Consider the following 23,351-nt stretch of genomic DNA (forward strand, 5'->3'; position numbering starts at 1 on the left):
CTCAAGTGAGCTCTAGAGTTACATCTAGCTAATTTCCAAAGTGACCAATGTCAATACTAATCAGGGTTCCTTCTCTTCAAATTAAGAACTTATCTTTAAATAAATAATGGTGATTACAATAATAATGCCACCCTCTAGACTGGGAATGGCCTTCTAATAATTGCCAAGTTCTACCACAACAAAACCTTAGATAATGGACATTTTTCAAGGAAGTAGTCAAATTTTAGTGATTACTTCACTCTCTGCTTACTCTGTTATATGCCTGTTTTCTGTACTGTTTGTCTTTGTTGGTGCTTTTAGAACAATGTTTCTCAAACTGGGGTCGGTGCTTGTGTAGGGAAAGCTCCTGGTGGCTCAGGCCAGTTTGTTTACCTGCCCCGTCCAAAGGTCCGGTCGATCGCAGCTCCCATTGGCCACGGTTCGCCAGTGGGAGCTGTGATCGGCCAGACCTTTGGACGGGGCAGGTAAACAAACCAGCCCAGCCCACCAGGGGCTTTCCCTACACAAGCAGCAACCCCAGTTTGAGAAACACTGTTTCAGAACATAAACCCTTTGGGGGTAGGAATCTCCTATTTAATTGGCACTCTTCCCAATGCATAACACTATGCATACTTATGGCAACATACAAATGAATAATAATTAAAATGCTGCTACAGTAACTTGGCAGACTTTCATTTCTCTGGGGAACAGCAGTCAACTGTAAGCAAACATCATATTACAGTCCATCAAGACAAACAGGTGATCTAGCTATGTAGGTACTTATATGGTCCCTTCATCTTCTAATCCCGATGTACAGCATCAACATTTTTCCATATAAAATGTAAGCACTGAAGAGCTATTCCTACATTTCCACAGGGACCCATGGAGCTGCATAATAATGGCTTCAATAACCTCATTTCAATTCTACCCCTAATTTTGCCTCTGCCACACCCCAAACTCATTTGTGTGGGTAGATGCAGAAAGCCTCCAGAAAATATGGCAGATAAAGAAAGCAACCCCCTGTGGCTGGCCAACGGCACAGGCCCCCACCCCTGGCTTATCAAATCTTGTGCCACATCAGCTCCATTGTAACTGGGGACCTTACAATTGAAGAAGAGGGGGAAAGGATTTATTCTCTAGTAAAAACACATGTATTTTTCATTTTCTAATGATATTTGAATCACTAATATGCTCAGTTAAGCCTCTAGTCAGTCCAAACACGCTTCTGGAAAGAAGCTCAAACTGTAACATTGTGTCAGATGCAGAGCACCTCAGAGAATTCAGAATTTCATTCTCTTTTATAATTCAGGCACAAAAACATTGCTAAATCTCTAGACACAAGACAGACCATATGGTAAAATCTACATACCATTGAACCTCTCCTTCCCTCTCTTCCCACAACAGAAAAGAATCACTCTAAAAGAGTCAACCCAAACACATACACTTTTATAAACCAAATCCGTATCAAAACTCAAATACAATAGAATGTCATTAATTTAGATTAAGGACTAGGAGAGTCATTGTCAATTACTGAATTTTACAGTAAAAAACAAAGTAGTGAATCACAAACTGTATTTTTCTCATTTACATGGCAAATATAGTTTAATATACTACACCGCATCTTCTAGTAAGGAAATATTTTTTTAGTATCACTACAAGACTCCACAGTACTCTTACACTAAATTTTGCTACAGATGAGACAACACTGCAGTTTTTATGTGCAAATTTTAGGGTATGCAGATTAGCAATGTTTAAACTAAGTCCTACTGAAGACACAAGTCAAAACAAAATGAGAGACATAACCCATTATTGTGAGCCCTGAAATGCAATGCTCTTTAAAGTATCCCCAAAGTTTTTTGTAAGATTGTTTGACTTGTATAGTTATCACTTAAGACTACGGGTTGCAGGTTTTGGTGGACAGAATACTATCCTAGGAGTCACAAAACCTGGGTTTTATTCCTGACTCTGTGAGTGACCTGATGTGGGGCCTTTGGCAAAATTGTTCCTCTGTCTGTGCCTCAGTCTTCTCATCTAGGATAGGTCTACATAGCAGCCTGGAGTGTGCTTCTCAGTACGGAGTAGACAGACACATGCTAGCTCTTAAATGGCCATGTGGCTGGCAGAAGCATAGGTGGCGACCCAGGCTAGTCATCTGAGTACATACTCAGAGGGGTGGGAGGGTTTGTTCTCAGGTGGCTAACCTAAGGCACCAATGTCAGTGCAACCATGGCCACACTACTATTTTTCGTATGCTAGCTCAAACAGAGCTAGTGCATCTGGCTACCCATGCTGAGAAGCATGCTTCCAAGCTTCTGTATAGACATGCTTTATAAAATGGAGACAATGCTTACTGGGGGAATAATTCATATTATGGTTCAACTAGCAAACTGAAAAATATCAGAAGAAAATTGGGGGGGGGGGGAGGAATGTCTGCACCCCCTTATAACCTATAGCCCAGAGGCCAGGGCACTTACGTGGGATGTGGAAAACCCCAGTCTGTATCCCCATTCTGGAGCAGGGACTTGAACTCCCATCTCCTATCTCTGAAGGTGAGCATCCTAGGCTATTCTACGGTGGATTGCTCACAATCTCTCCTGTTAAAACTTTTCCACTTCATATAAATACTCACTGGGTCAGAGGCAGACAGAGTGAGAATTACTCTATACTATAGCCTGGTGATTAAGGCACTCATCTGGGAAGTAGATGTGGATTCAAATCGCCTCTTTGCTGGACTCACATGAGGGACACCCCCACTCATACCTCTGAAGCTGGCCCTGAGGGAAAAAATTCCCATCTTAAACTAACTGAGTCAAATTTACAAATAGTTTCAGGTTGACCCAAACTGCATTTTTCAGCACATCAACTACTCCTCTGAAATAGTTCGCCCAGCTCTAATGCTTACCATCCTTTATAAACAGCTTGGAGATCAACGGATGAAATGTACTGTAATAAGAATTAAGAATTACTACTCCTAAAGGCTTCATTATAAACATTTCCATAATAAAGGATTGATCAGATCAGTTGAATATAATTCTCTCACTACTCAGCAAATAATTAAAAGCAATTAACAATATCCAAATTTACTACAGGAATATGTACGTGATGGTCAAGGTAAAACCCCCAAAGAAGATAAAAACCTTATTTCCTACCCAGTGCTAAAACTAAGAATATCCCCTCCAATAATGATCCAGGAAACCATAAGTACTATACAGCTTTAAGAACAGATACATTCAAGAGAGCACAGGCATTGCTGATGGAGTTGTCAGACAGCTCTAATTATGACTTATGTTTGGGATCTTTGTTGAGATCTTCATATGAAAGGTCACCTACTACAGGACAGGCCCAACAAAGAAAGTAACAGAATGCCACTAGCCGTCACTTACAGCCCCCAACTAAAACCTCTCCAGCACATCATCAAGGATCTACAACCTATCCTGAAGGACAATTCCTCATTCTCCCAGACCTTGGGAGACAGGCCAGTTCTCGCCTACAGACAACCCCCCAACCTGAAGCAAATACTCACCAGCAACTACACAGCACCCAACAGAAACGCTAATCCAGGAACTAATCCCTGCAACAAACCCCGATACCAACTCTGTCGGCATATCTAGTCAAGGGACACCATCATAGGACCTAACCACATCAGGGGCTCATTCACCTGCGCTTCTACCAATGTGATGTATGCCATCATGTGCCAGCAATGCCTCTCTGCCATATACATTTGCTAAACCAGACCAAACTGTTTGCAAAAGAATAAATGGACACAAATCAAACATCAAGAATTTTAACATTCAAAAACCAGTAGGAGAGCACATCAATTCCCTGGACCCTCAGACTTAAAAATGGCCATTCTTCAACAAAAAAACCCTTCAAAAACAGACTTCAATGAGAAACTGCTGAGCTGGAATTAATTTGCAAATTTGACACCATCATATTAGGCCTGAATAAAGATGGGGAGTGGCTGGGTCACTACAAAAAAGTAATTTTCCCTCTGTTGATACTCACACCTTCTTGTCAACTGTTCAGAATGGGCCACATCCACATCCACCTGGATTGAATTGGCCTCATTAGCAGTGACCCCTCCTCCCCACTTGGTAAGACAACTTCCATCTTTTCATGTGCTGTATATTTATACCTGTCTACTGTATTTTTCACTCCAAGCATCTGATGAAGTGGGTTATAGCCCACGAAAGCTTATGCCCAAATAAACTGGTTAGTCTCTAAGGTGCCACAAGGACTCCTCTTTGTCTTTATAGAAAGTTTGTATCACAGCCGATCCTCAGAAGCCAGTGCTTTAAGTTAGATTGACCAAATGTTTTCTTAAACAATGTTGATATTATCTGTATTGAAGACAACAGCCCTCTCAGATTTTTGGCCATATCCAAAAATTCAAAAATATTAGTTTCTGCATTTCTTTCTTCAAAGAGAGACCCAGAAGTTCTCACCACACACTTATTCAGAACAAAACTGGTCTTTAACAACTACAATGTCATCTCAGCTTATCATTTCTGCTGTTTGCATTCATAGTCCCATATTTCATATAAGTACTGGACACTGGACAATTTGAAATAAAGAGCAGGAATAATGTCAATGAGTTTGGCTTGCAACATTATCTGGATTTATTCAGTGCTCACTTAGGACACAGTATAATGAATAGGAATTCTAAAGCATTCAGATATGGATCAGTTACTGTTGATGATACCAAGTGAACACAGAATTCTTTCATTGAATTCTGAATGCTTCAAATACCAAGCAAATATAGCTTAAAAGAACAGTTACATCCAAAACCCCTGCTGGCAAAAAAGTTAAGCTTACATTTGTCAGATGTTCTTGTGGGAAAAATTAGTTTTGCTGTTCCCATGGGGATTGATAAAAGTCTCTAAAATTAGATATTTTGCCACAACTGAGATACAAGCCTTCCAAAAAAAGTTCTCACAGCGTCATTTAACAAAAAAAAGTTTGAATCCAGAATTACCTTCTGCTTGCAACCCCTGCTTACTTTCCACAATCCATCTAGTATCACATTTTAAAATACTAACAGTACATACACATAGCCACTAAGAAGGCTAGAGAAGTCTCTGATGTGCTCAAATAAACCTGAGACTTCCAAAATTTACAGGAAACAACAAATACAGAGTTTGTAATGAATCTTGAGGTTTCAAAGGAACATTAGAAGTCAGAGAGGGAAAAGTGTTATTAGCATCCTGCATATGTCACAAGTTCTGGGTTTGTTTTATTTTAATGTAAAAACACTAGGTCCAAGCAGACATTTTAATTACATGCTCAAAATCACATTGCTCATATAGAATTTCCTCTGTTAATCCCTTCAATTATCCTTATGTTAGATTGGACTGGTATTTCTCAAAGCATGGAACAACAAATGCAGGAATAGAAAGTTGGCCGGGGGAGGAAGGAAACTTACATCATAGTCATTTACTGATATAAACAAATACAAAGGAGGGAGAACATCTTTATGTGACAAAACTTACAGAGTAATTAATAGAATAATCTTTAGAGCAAATAGCATAATTGTCAGCACTGATGCAAATGATCGAGGTTGGAATAACACTGACTGAGATTAAAACATTTATTACTTTCTATTTGCCTTAAGATAATGCCTTCAGTTCAAAAGCAGAACTGGGGCTGCATTGTGCTAGATGTTGTACAACCGAGTAAAGTGGTCCCTGCTCTAAAGAATTTACTTGCGATTTTAAAGGCCTTAAAAAAATTCTTCAGAGTAAAAACCTGGCCATTTTTAAAAAATATGTCATCCATATATAACTGCACATAATTTTGTTAAAGAATACAGAACATTGTGTCACTGTTGCCTTGTACTCCCCATTCTCTCAATAGTCATTTGTTATCTCTTGTTTTATACTTAGACTATTATAAACTCTTTGGGGCAGGGACCGTCTTTTTATTCTGTGATTGTACAGCACCAAGAGCTTAGACACAACGGTAAAAAACAGCAAAAAACATTGGTAAAACTTTCAGTTAAGACTATACCACATTTTTGAAGTTTCCCCTCATTCTTTCAGACACCATCAGTCCGAGTTTCATCCAAACAACTAATCCGGCAGTTACAAAGACTTAAGTTCCACAGTATTATCACATTGCTGCTTTCTTATGATGCTTTTTTCTGCCTGAGAATAAGAATTTGAGGATTTTTTTGTCCTGTTATCCTTGTTACTAGGTCACAACACAGAAAATCTTCCCCTCTTAAGAGTTTGAGGCATCAAATTTTATTAAATGGAGAGCTGAAATGAAACTGGGGGTGGGGGAAAAGGAGACCAGAAAAGTGGTGGGTGTTTCAAAAATAGAAGTACTTGGCAGTAGATATAAGATGGGTAGCTTTTCAGCATGTGACAGATTATGGCAATTTCCTGACATAGCCTTAGAAGACATTATTGTATTGAGTTTATGTATTGCTGTGAACCAGGATTGTATGTAACCTCTCTGGGGAGGGAAGATGTAAAACCTGGGAGTAACAGATATAAGACCTGGGAGTTCAAAAGACTATATTGAAAATGTGCCACAGAAATGTGGACTTTTGGGACAATAAATGTTAAGTGGGTTTCCTGGAGAATTCCTAGGGGAGATTAATGCAAATTCCCTACCTCCACTTATGTAAAAATCCAGCATTTTGATGAAGTTATGCCCGGAGAAGGGATCATTGTCTGATGATAACCTGTTACAAGAAGAACAGGAGTACTTGTGGCACCTTAGAGACTAACAAATTTATTAGAGCATAAGCTTTCGTGGACTACAGCCCACTTCTTCTTATTATTATGCTCTAATAAATATGCTCTAATAAATTGGTTAGTCTCTAAGGTGCCACAAGTACTCCTGTTCTTCTTTTTGCGGATACAGACTAACACGGCTGCTACTCTGAAACCTGTTACAGAAGACCAAGATCAAAAGGCATGACCTGTATAAATGCACAGCTGATCTGCCCACTCTCTAATTAGCTCTGAATCGGAGACGGATGAACGCATAACCATGGGGGAAACCCAGTTGTGGGTTGAAGGATTAAAACCCATAGAACCCTAGAATGGAACCGGGAGTGACTTCTAGTAAGCTTTCAAGCATGCATGCATGTATGTTTTCTCTGCAATCCTTTTACCTTAGGAATAAATGCTTGCTCAGGAGTTGGAATTGTGGGATAACTTATAACTCTGGGCAGAGGGAAAAGTGAAGTGCAGTCACTGGCCTGTTCAGCAAGCCAGACTGCCTAAAGATATCACAGGTTAAAGCAGGGAGCTAGCTGTGCAGTCTTGAAATCCCCAGTCAGGTAGGAATGAGAAATAGGTTTCCTCCCGGACAGACTTCTGGCTCCCAGCCATCACCTAACATGAGTACCCTTGGTGGACCACACAGGGGGAATACAGGTGTAGTTGCACAGAAACCATAATACAGTGAATATAGAATTTGTGGAAAGAAGAAGGAAAGGTTTTAATAGATTGTAACAAAAAGGCAGAGGCACAAACAAAAGATCCCGAAATAAAATCTCCTCCTTGAAGTCTGCCTTTTGGTTACATTCTTATGTTTTATATCCTCGCTTTATGAGAGCACAGTTCCTTCAAATACTGAAGTACAATGAAGATGTAGATTTTAGTAACCGTTCAATTATGTGATAATTAGAAGCAGTCTTTATCCTACCATCTCAAATAATGGCAGAAATCTGAGATACTGTGCTGATCTATACAGTGTTACCCTCATGGAATTTGATCCAGTAAATCCAATCAGGCCAGGTAAACAGCTGTTCATTTTCTAGAAGATCTTAATTAACCTCTTCTATTTTAATAAAAATGAGACTTGTATTTAGAATTAGTGTGCAAAAGAAAGTCTCTGTATCTGGTTTACTGATAGTGTAAAAGAAAGTTCTCTGTATCAGTAAACCAGATACAGAGACTTTCTTTTACACACTAATTCTAAATACATGTAAATTCCAATCACTTTTCCTAGAAAATGCTATAAACCAATAAAATACCACATCTGAGAAGTTACTACTTTAAACTTTAAGTAATAGAAGATGTAATGAAATAATGCAAGTGCTGCTAAGAACACCTAGAACAATGAACAGTATATTAGTTTTAGAAGAGGTATTGAAAAACCAAGAGGATGAATACCACAAATAATAGTTTATTTCATTCTAATGCCCATTGTATTTAATCCAATGTCCTTATCAATGAATAGCGCAACTTCATGGAGGTGTACCAGGTACTACACATTATTACAGTTAATTTGAAAAAAATGATTCCTTGTTTTAATATTAGTGATGCACTCATAAAAGCACACTAAATCATGATGTGATAGCATCTGCATGCAGTGGTCATAAAGGAAGAAAACCTCACATGCATTCCTAGGGTACTCCCCTCTTCTCTTAAGGGGAAATCAAAACATCTGCTCAGTAAAGTACTAAATTACACTACATTATATTTCCCTAATACCTTTCTCCCAAAGCAATGGGATGTTGAAAAATGAACTACAGTTTTATTTATTTATTTATTATTTTCATGTTAGGCTAGATTAAGGCGAAGAAAGGCTTTCCGGGGTGTTAAAGCAATGGCCAGAAGATTATGGAAAAACACCCAGCTTTCACATTTTTACAGCCATTCCACCTTTCGAGGTCTCAATAATTCCTCCGTCAGAATGTATGCACACAAATACGCACAACCACATTCTGGTTCCAAAGCTTGTGAAAGTCTGCTGTTCCATAGATGTTAGGACACTCATAAATGGTAAATCAGATTTAATGACATTTACAAGCCAAGAATACAGTCCTGCCTAAAAACATGAGTTTACATCACCAATACTATGTTGTTCTGGCTCTAACTTGCATATTCTGGTTAATATCAAAAGGAATAAAGTGCCCGGGGGGGGGAACCTGCATCAATAAATTAGGTCAGCCTCCATATGCATTCTATCAATGTTGGAGCTGTAGAATTCATTACTTAAGAAGGCAATAAAAATGTGTTTAGTAGAGCTCATGATAACCAGGATTAGAATACTGTTGTTCTCAAGGTAATATATGGCTTGACTTGCCCCCATAACTGAACACGTACATTTTACCCTTCCAAAATATCATTTAACTCAAACTAGCAAAAAGTAACCCTTACACATAGAGCAGAAAGCAGCAAGGATTCATAGACTTTTCCCACCTACGATTTGAACCTCTCCACCCACATTTGTTTTCCTAATATGATCAATCTTAGATCATCAGAAACTTGTTTTCCTGGTAGATTTCCAAGTGATAGTGTTAAAAAACTGTAAATGAAAAGGCTACCAAGCCTTTTTTAATAGATCCTCACTTTAAGAAAATAATTAAGAGGAGAATTGCCGATGGGAGATAAGACATGGAAACAAAATGTTTAAGAGATAAAAAGGAGATGCCTTTTTAGAGGTCTGAAGGAGACAAAAATAATGGAAGAACAGAAATGAGAGGAAACAGAATGGAGAAAAAGTAGATACCACATTAACTTGAGGCCTTTTAGAGACACATCATACACTTACTGAAAGCCTGATTAACTCTCTGTGTGTGAAACTTCCAATGAAGTCAATTTAAAGAAAAGGAAAGACTATGTTGAGATCTTGGAAACTGAAACAAAATCTCTGAAATTTGGGATCAGTATTCCTGTTGCTTAGGGTTGCCAATCATCCAGGATTGGCCTGAAGTCTCTAGGAATTAAAGATTAATCTTTAAAGATTATGTCATGTGAAGAAACCTCCAGGAATAAGTCCAACCAAAATTGGCAACCCTACTATTGCTATAAAAGTCAAGGTTTGAATCCTTTTAAATACAGATTTTATCCCCATGGAAAATATCTAGTATCAACTGTTTCCAAATTTCAAGTTACAACATACAATAAATTACTGTAATTCACGTATAATTGTAAGTAGGCAATAATACATGCAGCAAAGTAAACTAGCCAACACTGGTATTAACACTCTCTCAAGTATTTTGCTACTTGCGTAATAAATTGAAATTCAAATACTCTGAAAACATTAGTTTCTTAAGCCATGACCTGTGATCCAGAGATGATCTATGAAATTCGGTATATCAAGTGATGCTAACTCTCCTCCTTGTTTAACATAAAAAACATCATATTAAAGATAACTATATAATGTACTTTAGCTTCCACATATTACTTTTCCATGTAAGCAACTGCTGTAGGTGCCAGACACAATAATCATCAGTGGGAGAAAAGATGGTCCACAAGATAATCACTTCAGTCTCCTGCCTACAGGGGACTGACCAATGTCTGATCTTGGAAATATTAAAGCCCAGATGCTGAGAGTATTGTAAAATCCTGCGTAAGTATTTTTTTAAATGTAACGCTGATTTTAAACACAGAAATCCAGTTTGAACAATATAAATTTTGTAGTTATTTATTTCTGAATAAATAGCTTTCTGAAGCCTATATTCCAAGTGTGTTGGCCAGCACAATTTTTTCATTCATTTTCTTCAGCAAATAGAAAATAATCTACTTGAGTCTCTTGTGTGGGTACATTTTAAATGTTTTACTGCTTTATTACTCTGTAGAGTCTTGATTTATTCTCATATTTATAAGGACAATCAACTGCTTTATTCTTTAATTTCCTCTCAGCAGTCATTGACTACCACATCCTTAGGGAGCTGAAAATAAAAGCTGAATTCTGAGCATAGTTAACCATCTGCATGCCTCTCGAAAGTGGAGGAAGTGATGTGCATGTGTCACACAGCTAAACAGGACAGAACCACAGGGATTCTATGTGCCACCTGAAAGAAGAATACATCTATGTTACAGATGTCTTCTATTTTGTAACCTTATCTCAGGAGGGGACTGCTGTCTTATGTAAGGGAGTGAGTCCTGAAAGCATAAGTTACTTATATGCTGCCATCTGGAAAGCTACAAACAGCTGCTTTGATGTCACTTAGATCTTATAGAAGTACCATGTAAAGGGCTTATGAAAGTTATTGTCAAAACTGCATGTGGGAGAGCAACAGGTATGCTGTGCATATGTACGTTGTGCTGTTTATCATCATTTACCTAAGCCATAAGCAAACAAGGAGCTAACAAATTGATGCAGGCTCCCAAATCCACTTAACTATGATCTGCAGTTTATTAAGCAGGAATACACTCAGTTTCAAGCTGTTCCTTGTGTGTGTGTGAAAAAACAATCCTAGGATAATGTAGTTGTCTGTCTCAGGCACTGTTACTATCTGTCCTATTCCCAAGGTGCAACAAACCTCACAACAAAGAAAGCACTCAAGTGCTGCAGAGGAAAATGAGACCCTTTGATTTCTGCCTCCCCCCCCCCCACACACACACACAATTTTTCATATCAAGTGGAGAAATTTTAGGTGGGGCCAAAATGTGACCCACATTTAAGTTTCAACCCCTCTCCGCCCCCCCCCCCCCGCCCCCATTTCATCTGATTTAACAACTGCTTTAAAAGCTAATAAAACAGAAGTGAAAGAGGGGGAGGAAGATACAATTGAGATTCTTTTTTTGGGGGGGGGGGGGAGAAGGGAAGATGGAGAAGTGTAATATGGGGAAAGGATTTAAAAAAATAAGACAGATTTAAGATTCTGCCATAAAGATATCAGTGCACTTGGTGAGTGTATGTAGCTTTTTCCAGTACCCTTCTAACTTCAAAGAAAAGAAACTGGGAAGGGAAATATTGTTTTAACAAGGAACAACAAGCATCAAACAGTGCTCATGTTATGCATCTTCACAGACAGCAGCTGCATACCACCCTCTAAATATGAAACTGAAAAGCAGACACCAACATCAGACGACAGTAGAGAGGTGAGGGGAAAAGAAGGGTTACAGCGATGGAAAGTGAGAAAGAAATTTTAAAGGTTTTGATATAAAACAAAATAAAAACCAAACCCACACAATCTTCTTTGGCTCTCTAAAGCAGCATTCATCAGTATTTGTTGGTTAGACCTAAAATTAACAAAAAGTCCTTATGGCACCTTAGAGACTAACAAATGTATTTGGGCATAAGCTTGTGTGGTTTGGAATCCCCACTTATAATAGGATTGTTTTCCAATGTCACTTAACCCCTGGATGCAGAAACAAAGTAAACCAGTGAATAAACTCAGATTTTAGGGCCAAATTCTCTGATGAGGGTTGCAGAAAGCCAAGTACATTGGTAGCAGTAGGAAGGGAACCCATACCAAGAGTTTACAACTGTGTGACATGACGCTGTTTTGCGAAGGATCTTTCTGGACTAATGGATGGATGTTTAGGGTGGGGCAGGAGTGGAATGGTTTATCACCAATACACAAATTCACTGGCCAAGCTGGTGTTAGGGAATCCTCCTTTCCCCCCCCCCCCCGGTCCTCTCCCCACTCCCCTCTAGCAGCCCAGCCTCTACACTCCTTACCACATATTTAAGCTAAATGCTAGAAAGAGGATTTGATCCTAATTAACGTCCCGATTCCGCAAGGTATTTAAGCACATGAGTAGTCCCACTGAAGCCAACAGGACTACACACATGCTTACAGTTAGACATGTGCTTAAGTATCTTGCTGAATCAAGGCCTTCATGCAGGCAGACTTGACACTGTTTGTTTTTACTTCCTTGTTGTCATGCCACCATCCAAGATGATGCCAGAACAGCTCAAGGAATAAGAACATGACAACTCAAGTGTTGCACGTGTGTGTTCTTAGCAATGAAGTAAAGAATTTAAATAATTTTGTAAAAAGCATAATAGTATTCACATCTGAAGGAATAGTAAAAGGGGCTTTATCAAACTTCAAGCTTTGCTTAGGTACTATACAGGTTTTTCTTAATACCCAATTGAAAAAAATAAATACTTTTCCATCCTACAGAAATTAAGGTATCCAACAAAATTCAAAATATTTTTTTCCTGAAGTGTTTATCACCCCTATCAGGTAATGCCAATTAAGCTCATCAAAATCTAGTGTCATAAGCAAACTACAAACTATTTCAAGCATGAAAAACTTAGATCACAACTTAGTAAAGACTGAATTACGTACTGCATTCACTGTCCCTTAAAGGACAAACTGGTTTTAAAAATGAAATGTCTAAATGAAAAGTGTCTATGCTTCAGATTTAATGGCTTATCTTTCTCTTACCCACACTTTCATTCTGAGCTGATTTTAGTGCCCACTACCTTGAGAACTGTTCAAATTAGACTGATAGCTGAGTATCATGAAAAAGCTTGTAATTACATCTATCCAACATAGAAAGCATTAGAGAGCATATTTCCAGAGCACCTAAGTGACTTAGGAGCCTAAATCCCATGGACACTCATTGAAAATGGGCATTGGGCACTTTTGAAAATTTTATCCTATCTAAGTCAAAGAGTCAGTAATAACATTGGCAGGTAAAATCTTGCTAGAACTGAAGTGAGGAAAAAGCAAGACGGCAAGCAGAATGACCTGATTTTAAAGAACGGGTGCTCTCTCACTTAAGTTATTTTTCCATATTGTAATTGAACTTGAGCCAGGTTGATACAAACACTTTCACAACTAGTAACATTTCTAAACACTAGTTCTGAATCAATGACCAAAATAAAGCCCAAAGAGTATCACCCACAACTACTCACCTAAAAGACAAACACCCTAGCGCCACCCCCAGGACTAAGAACCAGTATTTTTGTTTAAATACATTCTTTGTGTTGATGATGGAATTTTAGTTAGGCCCAAATTGTGACCTACCTTAAAGTTTCATCTTTCTCCACCCCTAACCCCAAGGTCCATCTGATCTGTCTACCTGAAAGAGGGGGAAGAGAAGTGGTTGTCTGCCTACATTGAGTGGGAGTAGGTGATGGTATCTGCCTAAACAAAAAGAGAGGTAGGATTTGTGCTTGTATACATGTGAGCCAGTCTGCTGCATTCATTGACAATAATATATTAAGAAATTGATTACTGCAAGCAGGAATATCTTGCATGAAAGTCAAACACTATTGCCCAGCTACACACTAACAATCGAAACTAAGGTCCCAACACTGCAAAGAGACCCTGCTGAGCAAAGTCACTCTTCCTCACACACTTCTGGGGAAGATTAACATTTGAAATGTTTCCTAAATAAAAACACCCATTTCCTCAACCACCATCTCATCGCACACAACTGATGGGCTCCTAACTCTTATTCTAAAGAAAATGAAAAGCAACAGCAATAAGTAATTTATTACTTCTTAATTAATTGAACAGACTGCAGAAAGCTAGGATGGGAGGAGGAAAGTAGGTCATCACTGGATCTTACTAAACTGCAGACCTTAAAGTCCTAAACGGTTTTGTTTTTGTAATGGAAGTTGATGGTTTATATGTTTTAGTGAAAACTCTTCACAAGTAGAATCTGGCTATTCAGCAGATCAGCTACAGGTGTTTTCTTTTAATAGTGTGCTAAAATAACCTAGACAAAAAACACACACCACTAAAGCTGATACAAGCATATTAACTATACTTTTAATGTAATCAAAACTATACACAATAGACACACAAATGTGCCAGTCAAATGAATTTCTTTGCTACTACAAACACGGTCTATCCATTGTCAGGTAGATGTGAAGTCGTGTAAGTGCAGCAGAAAAAGCAAAGGGGGGAAAAAAAAAAAGGCAGTAGCTAGCCCACAGGTAACCTGAACTCCTATCTTCTGTTGTCAGCAACTGTATACTGTGATAAAAACAGGAAATGTTTATACAGTGAGACTTGTGTTAAATGATTAAGTACAGTATATAAGAACATAAAGCAAGTTGTATGCGTCAACATATCTGTAAAATATATTTGTAAATCTCAGAAATATTGCATTTATGCTTCTAATGAAATAGTCCCAATGACTGGGGGCAAGGAGAGGTAAAGAAACCCAATTCAGTCACTCATGACTGTTAAACCCAGCAATACTAACTCACATTCATGAATAATCTGCTATAAATGGGGCAAATGACTGAAAGGAGCAAATCAGTAAGTTATGAGAAGTTACTTTCCCCAATACCAGGGCACAAGATACGGATTCTCATTCATCACTAAAATGGTAACCAAAATAGCAATACTACTAATCTGAGATTAAGAAAGTTTCAGTTGGGTGGCATGACCTATCTACCATGCAAAAAGATTTTAATCTGCTCCACTATGAAAAGTTGGTTTCAAATGGGGAATATTTTCAGGTACAGTACTAAATAAATGTATAGCAGCCAAGTAAGCAGCAGCAATCTTAATAACCTTATTTGGAGTGCGAGTCATATTTTTGCTGCACAGCAACATCAACACTACAAACTAGAGAAAGTTATTTACCATAATGCCTGCGTAATCACAGTTTATTTGGGTGATACAGAGGGAAGAGAAATCACACACTTTTTAGTCTAAAGGCTGGAAGAGCAGCCACAACACCTTGATGCAGCCTGGGCCAGCAGATCCAGATAACTGCAGATCTCCTAGACCCTCCCCCCAGCTTGCCCTCATTCATGGCTAGTTTCAAAAGGGCAGCACACAGGGCTTCAAGGCCTCTGAGTGCAGTTTCCCTTGGGCAACCTTAATATGGGGTTTAAAGTGTGTAAAGCCTTGCACAAGCTTTCTGCACAAGGATGAATTACACACCAATGAGCCAAAGAACCCAGTACAGTGTTGCATAGAATATTCAGATTCAAGCCTCCAACCCACCACCAATTTCAATGTTGCATCATTAAAAATGAATGACACTACATTTTGAGGCCCAGCAATATCATAATGAAGTGTACAGAGATGAGTTAGATTTAATGTAAAAATTAAAAACTTGGAATAAAAGAAATATGGGCACTGCAAAGCATTTTTCAGGCAAAAATCTTAAAGTCAATATATATTAAATTGGTGAAATCTACCAAAAATAAGTACTTATTTGCTAGTGCAATCAGTTCATGTCACAGGTTCTTCCACAGAACAGATTCTTATTCTTTTCCCGAATAAGAAAATCCCAGCAATCAAAAGCAGTCATCTGCTAACTCAAATAGGGAACCTAAAAGTTTAAAACCACAAACCAGTCTAATTTCAACTTCATCATACTTTAATGAAAGTGACACAATTCCAGAAACCTGACTGGTCAATTTCTAGGCACAATTCCAACAGCAACAAACCAGAAATCAAGAAACTCCAGGCCAGTCTTTTTATTGCCCACCTTAAAGTTGACATATCCAAAAACACCCTTTCTTCTTCTTGTTGTAGAAACTCTTTTTGTTTTCATTTTAAGAGAATAACCAACGTATTCCTTTTTGGGGTCATGTACATTGCAATGAATAATAAAAATGCTTCGGTTCCTCTAAGAATTTTAACACCTCCTACAACACAAATTAAGAGCTTCCAGGCAGTCACTAAATCTCAAGACATGGATTACCTAAATGACAGTGCTCAAAAGTCAGAGATAAAATCCCTACCAGCCATAGGAGAACTTACACAACACATTCTAAACTAACACACTAGCACGTATTTTTATTTTGAAGAGAGAAAGCATGCAGAGACTAATTACTTTGTCACTTCAGGCTCTGGTCCTGCAAACACATACACATTTATAGTTGTATTGAACTCAATGAGACTACCCATCTACATAAAGTTATTCACTTGAGTAAAAGTATGAAGGATCAAAGCCATAATTTGTACATATTCCTTTTATAATACAAAACTAAATACATGTACATTTTAAAATAAATTTAGGCTGAATTCAAACTGTGTTTTTTAATAAAATTAGTTAAAAAAGACTAACGGTGTCTTTAGCAGGCATCTATCAGTGTCCCATGAATGGTGAATCCCACTTGCTTTAATTATGACAACTACAAAAAACTGGAACTTGCTCACTGAGGTACCTTTAAACAATGATTTGCGTATAACACATGAACATGAGGCAAATCTAATGTTAGTTCACTTGGCTACAATCTTCAGCTAATAGAATCTTGGGCCCCAATCCTACAACAACTTACATATGTTCTCGATTTTAAGAACTGTGAGGCAATGGGAGTACTCCATTCACCATGGGTGAAAGCCTGGTTTCACTGAAAAGTCAACGGGAGCTTTGCCATTGACTTCAGAGGGACCAGAATTCACCCCATACATGCAAGTCCTTGCAGGATCAGTCCTGGCTGTTATGCATTTTGATAACTAACTTTTGCCAATTTACAAACAAAATTTCTCCTCTGCTTTAATCCTAGACATGTGAAGTGTTACAATACTATTTTTTCCTCTGGATAAAATATTTCTGTGAATAATATATTTCGCTAAACAAAAATTAAAGCATCATATTTTTATGTCACTATGTAACAATATATTTGGGAGGGGGAGTACAGCTGCGTTGCAGCATTTTTGAAATTACTGGAAGGAATGCAATAGAATTTATTTTTTTCCTGTGAGAATGAAAGCAATGTAAGGTTTTATTTCTGAGGCTTCAGAACCACAGCTAAGAAATTGTATCATCTAACTGAGATCATGATATACCGCTTGATATGTTAAGAAAAAAATGAAAACTTAGAAGAGTATAAATAATATTCCAAAAAAGCATTTTGCTGCAGACTAAATTACTCTGGCTATCTTGACATTTTAACTAAGGCCTCCAAAGAAACAAAAGTCCACCTTCAGCAAATATTCAACTTACAAATTTACTGGTAGGAGAACAAAACAGCTGGCATAAAATACACTAACGCTGGGGAAAATGGCATTTAAAAATGAATAAGTAGTCAAATTTTATGGAAAAGTATAACACCTTATTTTTGTATTTTAGTAAATACTTATATTAGCTAAATAAAAACTGATTTATCATACACAATCACCACCATAGGTGACATTTTGTAAAGTCTAATTTTCAGTTTAATGACTGGAGGACACAGAAAACCTAAGGACTGATATCAGGGGGTAACGGTGTTAGTCTGTATCCACAAAAACAACAAGGAGTCCGGTGGCACCTTAAAGACTAACAGATATATTTGGCCATAAGCTTTTGTGGGTAAAAAACCCATTTCTTCAGATGCAACTAAGGACTGATATCACTCCAAGCCCTTCTGGTTTTAAAAATATATGAATAATTAGAGAGATTCTAAAAGATATCAAAAGAAAAACTACTTTTGCTTGACAGCAGTTACACTGAGTTGCACAGAGCTCTCTGAAGGCTTAAAGTGTAGAGGAGTGAGTGCACATGAGCATGGCTAATCCTTTAAACAAGAGTCAATCTCCGATTAGTAGTTTCTAATTAAAAAGCACTAACACACTCTTGCCTATATTCCTTTCATACTGAAACAGTTTCTCCAACAGCAAGGCCCTACTGGACAGCTACCACCTTTTCCCTGGCATTTCAGATTTGGAAGTCTACTTCGTTTATACAGTCCTCAGGGAGCATGTATAAACAAGAAAAAACACAACAAAGTCACCAGGGTACAGAGTGAACATGACACACTGTTGCTAACCGGCTGATAAACAAACTTTCCACAACGAGCAAGCCTTGGGGCGGTGGATGTGCGTATCAGGGGTCTTCAGAGGCAGACGTAGCAGTTTTCTATCTAGGAATGGAGGATGCATGGGAAGCAGTGAATCCTTCCCCCACTCCCTGGCAAGGAAGGGCCCTGTTTCAGGCAGGGAGGGCGGGGTGGGGTGGGGTGGGGAGGCAGGAGGCTAGCTAGCCCCTCACTGCCAGCCTGGTGCTGCTGCACATATTTGCGGCACACTGCCGGGAATGGGGAGGGAGGGGAACAGCGGAGCCGCGCGGAGGCTAGGAGGCTTCCCCAGCCCCGAGGCAGGGCGTGCGGGGAAGCGGTGGCTGCAGCAGCACGGAGGCAGTCGCTTCCCACGCCCGGCAGGCAGGACCGACGCCGGCCCGGCTGTACGTGCGGGACCCGCCGCCACCCGCCAGTGAGAGCTGCCCAGACGCACTTGGAGCGGTGACGGTGAGATGATGTCCCCGCACCGGTGAGGCAGCCGGAGCCAAAGCCCTTTCCCCAGGCCCCTCCCGCCGCCGGAGTGGCTCAGAGGACGAGCACGAACCTTGCAACTGGTCTGCGCTCCCCCTGGCAGTGCCCTAGCGCCGGTGCTGCCCGTGCAGAGCCCGCCCCCAGGCTCGGGGCGCTCTGAGCCCCTGCCCCCTTTACCGGCGGGCGGCAGGGCACTAGGACCGGGCAAAACCCACCCACCAAGGAAGTGCTGCCTGGGATCCTGCTCGTTCTTCTGAGCCACTCCGGGGAGATGCACCGGGACCTCCGCCGCCCCAGAGACACACACACAGCCGGCAGCCTCCGCGCCGCCCGGCCAAGGGCTCAGGGGACCTGGCGCCGCACGGGCGAGCTGGGACCCAGGAACGCCCCCGGCAGCGACAACCTGGGCTCCCGCCTCCCTCCTTCCCCGCCGGTGTGCAGACACCCCACAGCCGCGCTACTTACATCATCAAAGAGGGATCCAACGTTGGCTGTTACTAACAACATTCCGGTACCTGCCGCAGCCCCTTTCACCGCCATGACACCGGCAGGGGAGAGTTTAAAAATTCACACACTCCCCCAAACCCGCGGCCAAACGGGCTCTCCGTGGGAACGCCGGCGGGTGGGGAGGCGGCGGGGTGCGACCGGCGGGCCGGGGGAGCCCTGGCCCCGTGGACGTTTCGAAGTCAGTTTCAAAGCACCCCCGGGGGAGCCGCTGCCCCTCTGCCGCCCCTGCCTCGCTCACTCGCTCGGCTGTGCCCCAGGGGAGGAGCAGGAAGGTAAGCCAGGGATTCTCAGTCCTCCCGCCGGGGGGAGGCACGGAGACATCAGTGCCAAACAGCCCCTGGGCTCATTGCTGCCGGATCTCCCTCTCCCCGGCGCCTGGGCTGGAGGCGAAGACTTTGTTCTTAGATTTCCCCCTTCGCAGCCATTAGGCTCCTGCCAGGAAAGTTCCTGCTGGTGGAGGCGGCGGCTGAATCCCTGTGCATGGCCAGGCTCTGCGGAAGGGGCTCCAGCGCTCTCCCCGCACGCACCCGGGAAGCGGCACTGCGCGAAGCCCCTCGCACAGCCAGAGCTGCCCTTGTCGCTGCTGCTACTCCCAGCCTTTGGCTGCAATAACAGAGGCAGCAGGGACTAGGGCTCTGCGCTCTCTGACGTCACAGGCCTGACACGACAGGGCTGCTCTTAAAAGGGCAACGTCATCTAGCTCCCTGCTGCTGTCCAAGGGGAAGAGAGATTGGCAGGCGTGTCCCCACCTGCAGGGCCAGGCGGCCTTGGCAGGGGCTGAATGAACGGGAGTTAGGTCCGTTTTGCCCCCTCTGTGCCTGTCTGTGAATGATCTGCGGTTTATCACTGGCTGAGGATACCGTGCATGTTAATCCAACCAAAGGGACTTTGCCTCCTGCTTTCACTAGTGAGTTTAAGAGAGTTTTCTCTACAATACTCTCTAAGGGACACTCCCCTCCTGTCTCCCTGATGGGGGAGGGAAGGTTGAGGCACTGGCATACAGGTCCATGTACACATCCCTTTTCCCCTACTCTAGCTCAGTAGATAAAGCACTAGACTGGGACTCAGTAGACCTCAGTTCCATTACTGGCTTGGCCACTGCCTGCTAGGTGACTTTGGGCAAGTCACTTTAGTACACCATGTGTGAACTTCCCCATCTGCAAAATGGGGATGATGATACTGATCTCCTTAGTAAAGCACATCATGACAAGTGCTATATAAGCACTCAATTGTAAGGCTCCTTGATGTCTGGTAGCATGTTGGGTGTAGAACATGCTCAGAAGCAAGTGCTATAGGCATTAGACTCTCAAGGTTCCAGCCCATGGTGAGAGACACTCAAAGTCTCATGAACAACAAAGGATTGCCTTGGTGGGGCTGCCCACTATACACAATCCAATCCTCTGTATGTTTGTTTTAATGTTTATCCAAGAAAAAGACAAAAACCCAACACACAATAGTTCCCAATCCCATGATATGAAAGCAGAGCTCCTCATGCCTAGCAGAAGGGACACTCCCTGAAGGAAGTAATCACGCACTGGCCTGCAGACCCCCAGTCAGAGTTCAGTCTTTCAGTCTTGCAACCCCATTTGTAGGTATTCTCAAGTATTCAATTATCAAGGGGGCTAGCACAGCCCCCTTGCCTGCAATAGGCTGCTGATTATCCGTTCTCTCCCAGCTCATGCCTTCTCTCCACAGGCTGCCTCTGACCTACTGCTCCTGCTCAATGCATCCTCTGGCTCCCTCCTGAGCCAGATCCCCTCCCTTCCCCGTGCTGGATGAAGTATGGAGTCCGGTGGCAGGATGTTGTGCTGGAAGTTAACATTGCCCTATAGGAGCTCACAGATTCATCACAACACCTTGAGAGAAGCAGGATTATAAGTAAGTAATGATTCCAGCAGGGGCCAAAATCACCTATCCAATGAATTTGGCTGTTTTCCCCACTTGCTGCTGAGAAGAGCAGCCAACCACACCTAGCAGCCCAGGGTGGTGCCACTCCCTTCTCCCAGTGAGCAATGAGATGGCTCCTCTGCTCCTCCTTCCTCTCTAAAACACCTAGCCTGGGAAGGGGCAGAGTGGGGTGAAGAACCCCTGAAGCCCCTTCCCAGGCCTGAGGAGAGGAGTAAAGAACCCCAGGAGCTGCAGGAGAGGCAGAACAAATGTGGGGTCACAACTGATGTGTGAGGACTTGGGGGACAGGATTGATTTGGAGTTTGTGACAGAATTAATTGCTGGACAGAAGAATGGGCAGATGGGGTAATGAGATCTCACCCACACTTTTCAGACCACTTTAAGCACAGAGAAAAGCATCGTACAAAGAAGAAAAAATATAAAGTTTGTATTTCAATTCATATATACAGAAGGGAATCGATATCTTCTGTTAGCACAAATTCAAGTGCTGGACCAGATGCTTAGAGTGTATCTGGAAGGCTTGACAGTACAAGACATCATAAAAGCTAGTGAGTATTGACTGATTTAATGAAGAGTCTGTGAGAAAAACCTCCTTGTTTGGGAAAAGAAGACCCTCCATTAGGATAGTGGTTTACATGTTAGATGGAGGTTAAGTCCTACACAAGCTGACAAATGAAATGTAAGTTCCAGTGTGGAAACTGGTTCTCCATTACCCTAAGGGAATTGTAGTGAGAGGATAAGAAAGAGGAATCAGAGTTATTCCAGATGTCCTGTAAAGCTATTTTGGGAAGAAGTGTCAATATCAGTGTGATAATAGCAACTATAATTATAACTACTATATAATGAAACTATAATTTGTAAAAAGAGTGTTACAATAGGTAACTTCCCAATAAGGGGTGTTAAATATACTATCATATTGTATGTATATGATAATTTCTAAGAATGTAGAGAATTTTACTTTCCGAAAGTGATTGATGAGAGAGGACTGTATGTGTGGAGGAAGGATTCAAACCTGAATATTGCAATGTTTTGGCTTTCTCTCTGTTATGCTTCAACACTGAATATGGTGTCAGAAGTGAGTCGGCGCCTACAGGCACAGGAAATCAGAAACAAAAAAGCCAACTAAACAAAACCACACAAATTAAACAATAATCGTAGCAGCATACCAGATTCATGTCCCTGAGCCGATGGACGTAAAGGAGATGTGTTTAGCAATTGGACATTCTTTAGGCCACAATGAAAAAACTACAGAATAGCAACATGGAAACAAAACAAAAAAAAACAGCCAGCAGCCACACTGTACATTGTAATGGACAAAGGCTGACATATGCTCCAACAGTATCTAGATACATCAGCAGCAGACCAGGAAGACCTGTGTAAAATCCTAGAGGTGCCCCCAAAAGAGTTTTCAACCCACAAACAATGTTGTATATGAAAAGTATCTTTCAACAATTGTGATCAAGAATCTGGAGACACAATGGATCAGTAAATTGCCAGACTACTGGACAACGGTTGACTCATCTGATTATCAAAGATTAAAAGATGAACAAATTTGGGATAGATTAGTAATAGGGATGAAAGATACAGAAGCTTGAATGTGAATGCCTAGAAAGCCCTCAATAACTCTACCAAGAGCTATAGATGTGTGCAAAGCTAGTGAACAAACTCATATCCAAATGCCGAGAATAAGTGGAGCAGACACACACATAATTTACCAAGCAGCACAGGGAAAGTAGTAAAACACAAAGAAACATACCAACATTCATGCAAAAGCAAATGTACAAATACAAAGTAGAGGAGACAAACAAAACACAAAGGAAGACCGGGGAGGTGGGGGAGGCAGGGTAACTGTAGAGAAAAACACGAATATGGAAAAATGCCCTACATAAGGGGGGGTCATATACAATAATTGTGGCAAGAGAAATCATTATGCCAAAGCTTCCTGATGAGAAAAGCAAAGGAAAAAAAATTGCACCATATCAAGGAATCAATGACAGAGCATCAGATTTTGCACGTATGACATTAATGCACTGCAAACCAGCAAAAAATAAATGGTTTATAATCAGACTAGCACCCCATGC

At 40.9% G+C, this 23,351-nt stretch overlaps 1 protein-coding gene across 4 annotated transcripts in view; it reads right to left on the minus strand.

Moving 5' to 3' along the window:
* The window catches only part of INPP5A (inositol polyphosphate-5-phosphatase A), a 419,473-nt gene extending 399,496 nt beyond the window's left edge, over window positions 1-19,977 (minus strand). For 3 of the 4 annotated variants that reach the window (XM_054034303.1, XM_054034302.1, XM_054034304.1), the window contains exon 1: window positions 19,321-19,977. In XM_054034303.1, coding sequence (XP_053890278.1) covers window positions 19,321-19,395 — 75 coding nt within the window. In that variant the 5' untranslated portion in view covers window positions 19,396-19,977. The remainder of the gene's footprint in view (window positions 1-19,320) is intronic. The other variant, XM_054034305.1, reaches the window with a different exon arrangement.
* Between the last annotated feature and the right edge of the window lie 3,374 nt (window positions 19,978-23,351).

This window comes from Malaclemys terrapin, chromosome 7 (genome assembly GCF_027887155.1).
Source record: "Malaclemys terrapin pileata isolate rMalTer1 chromosome 7, rMalTer1.hap1, whole genome shotgun sequence".
NCBI lineage: Eukaryota > Metazoa > Chordata > Testudines > Emydidae > Malaclemys > Malaclemys terrapin.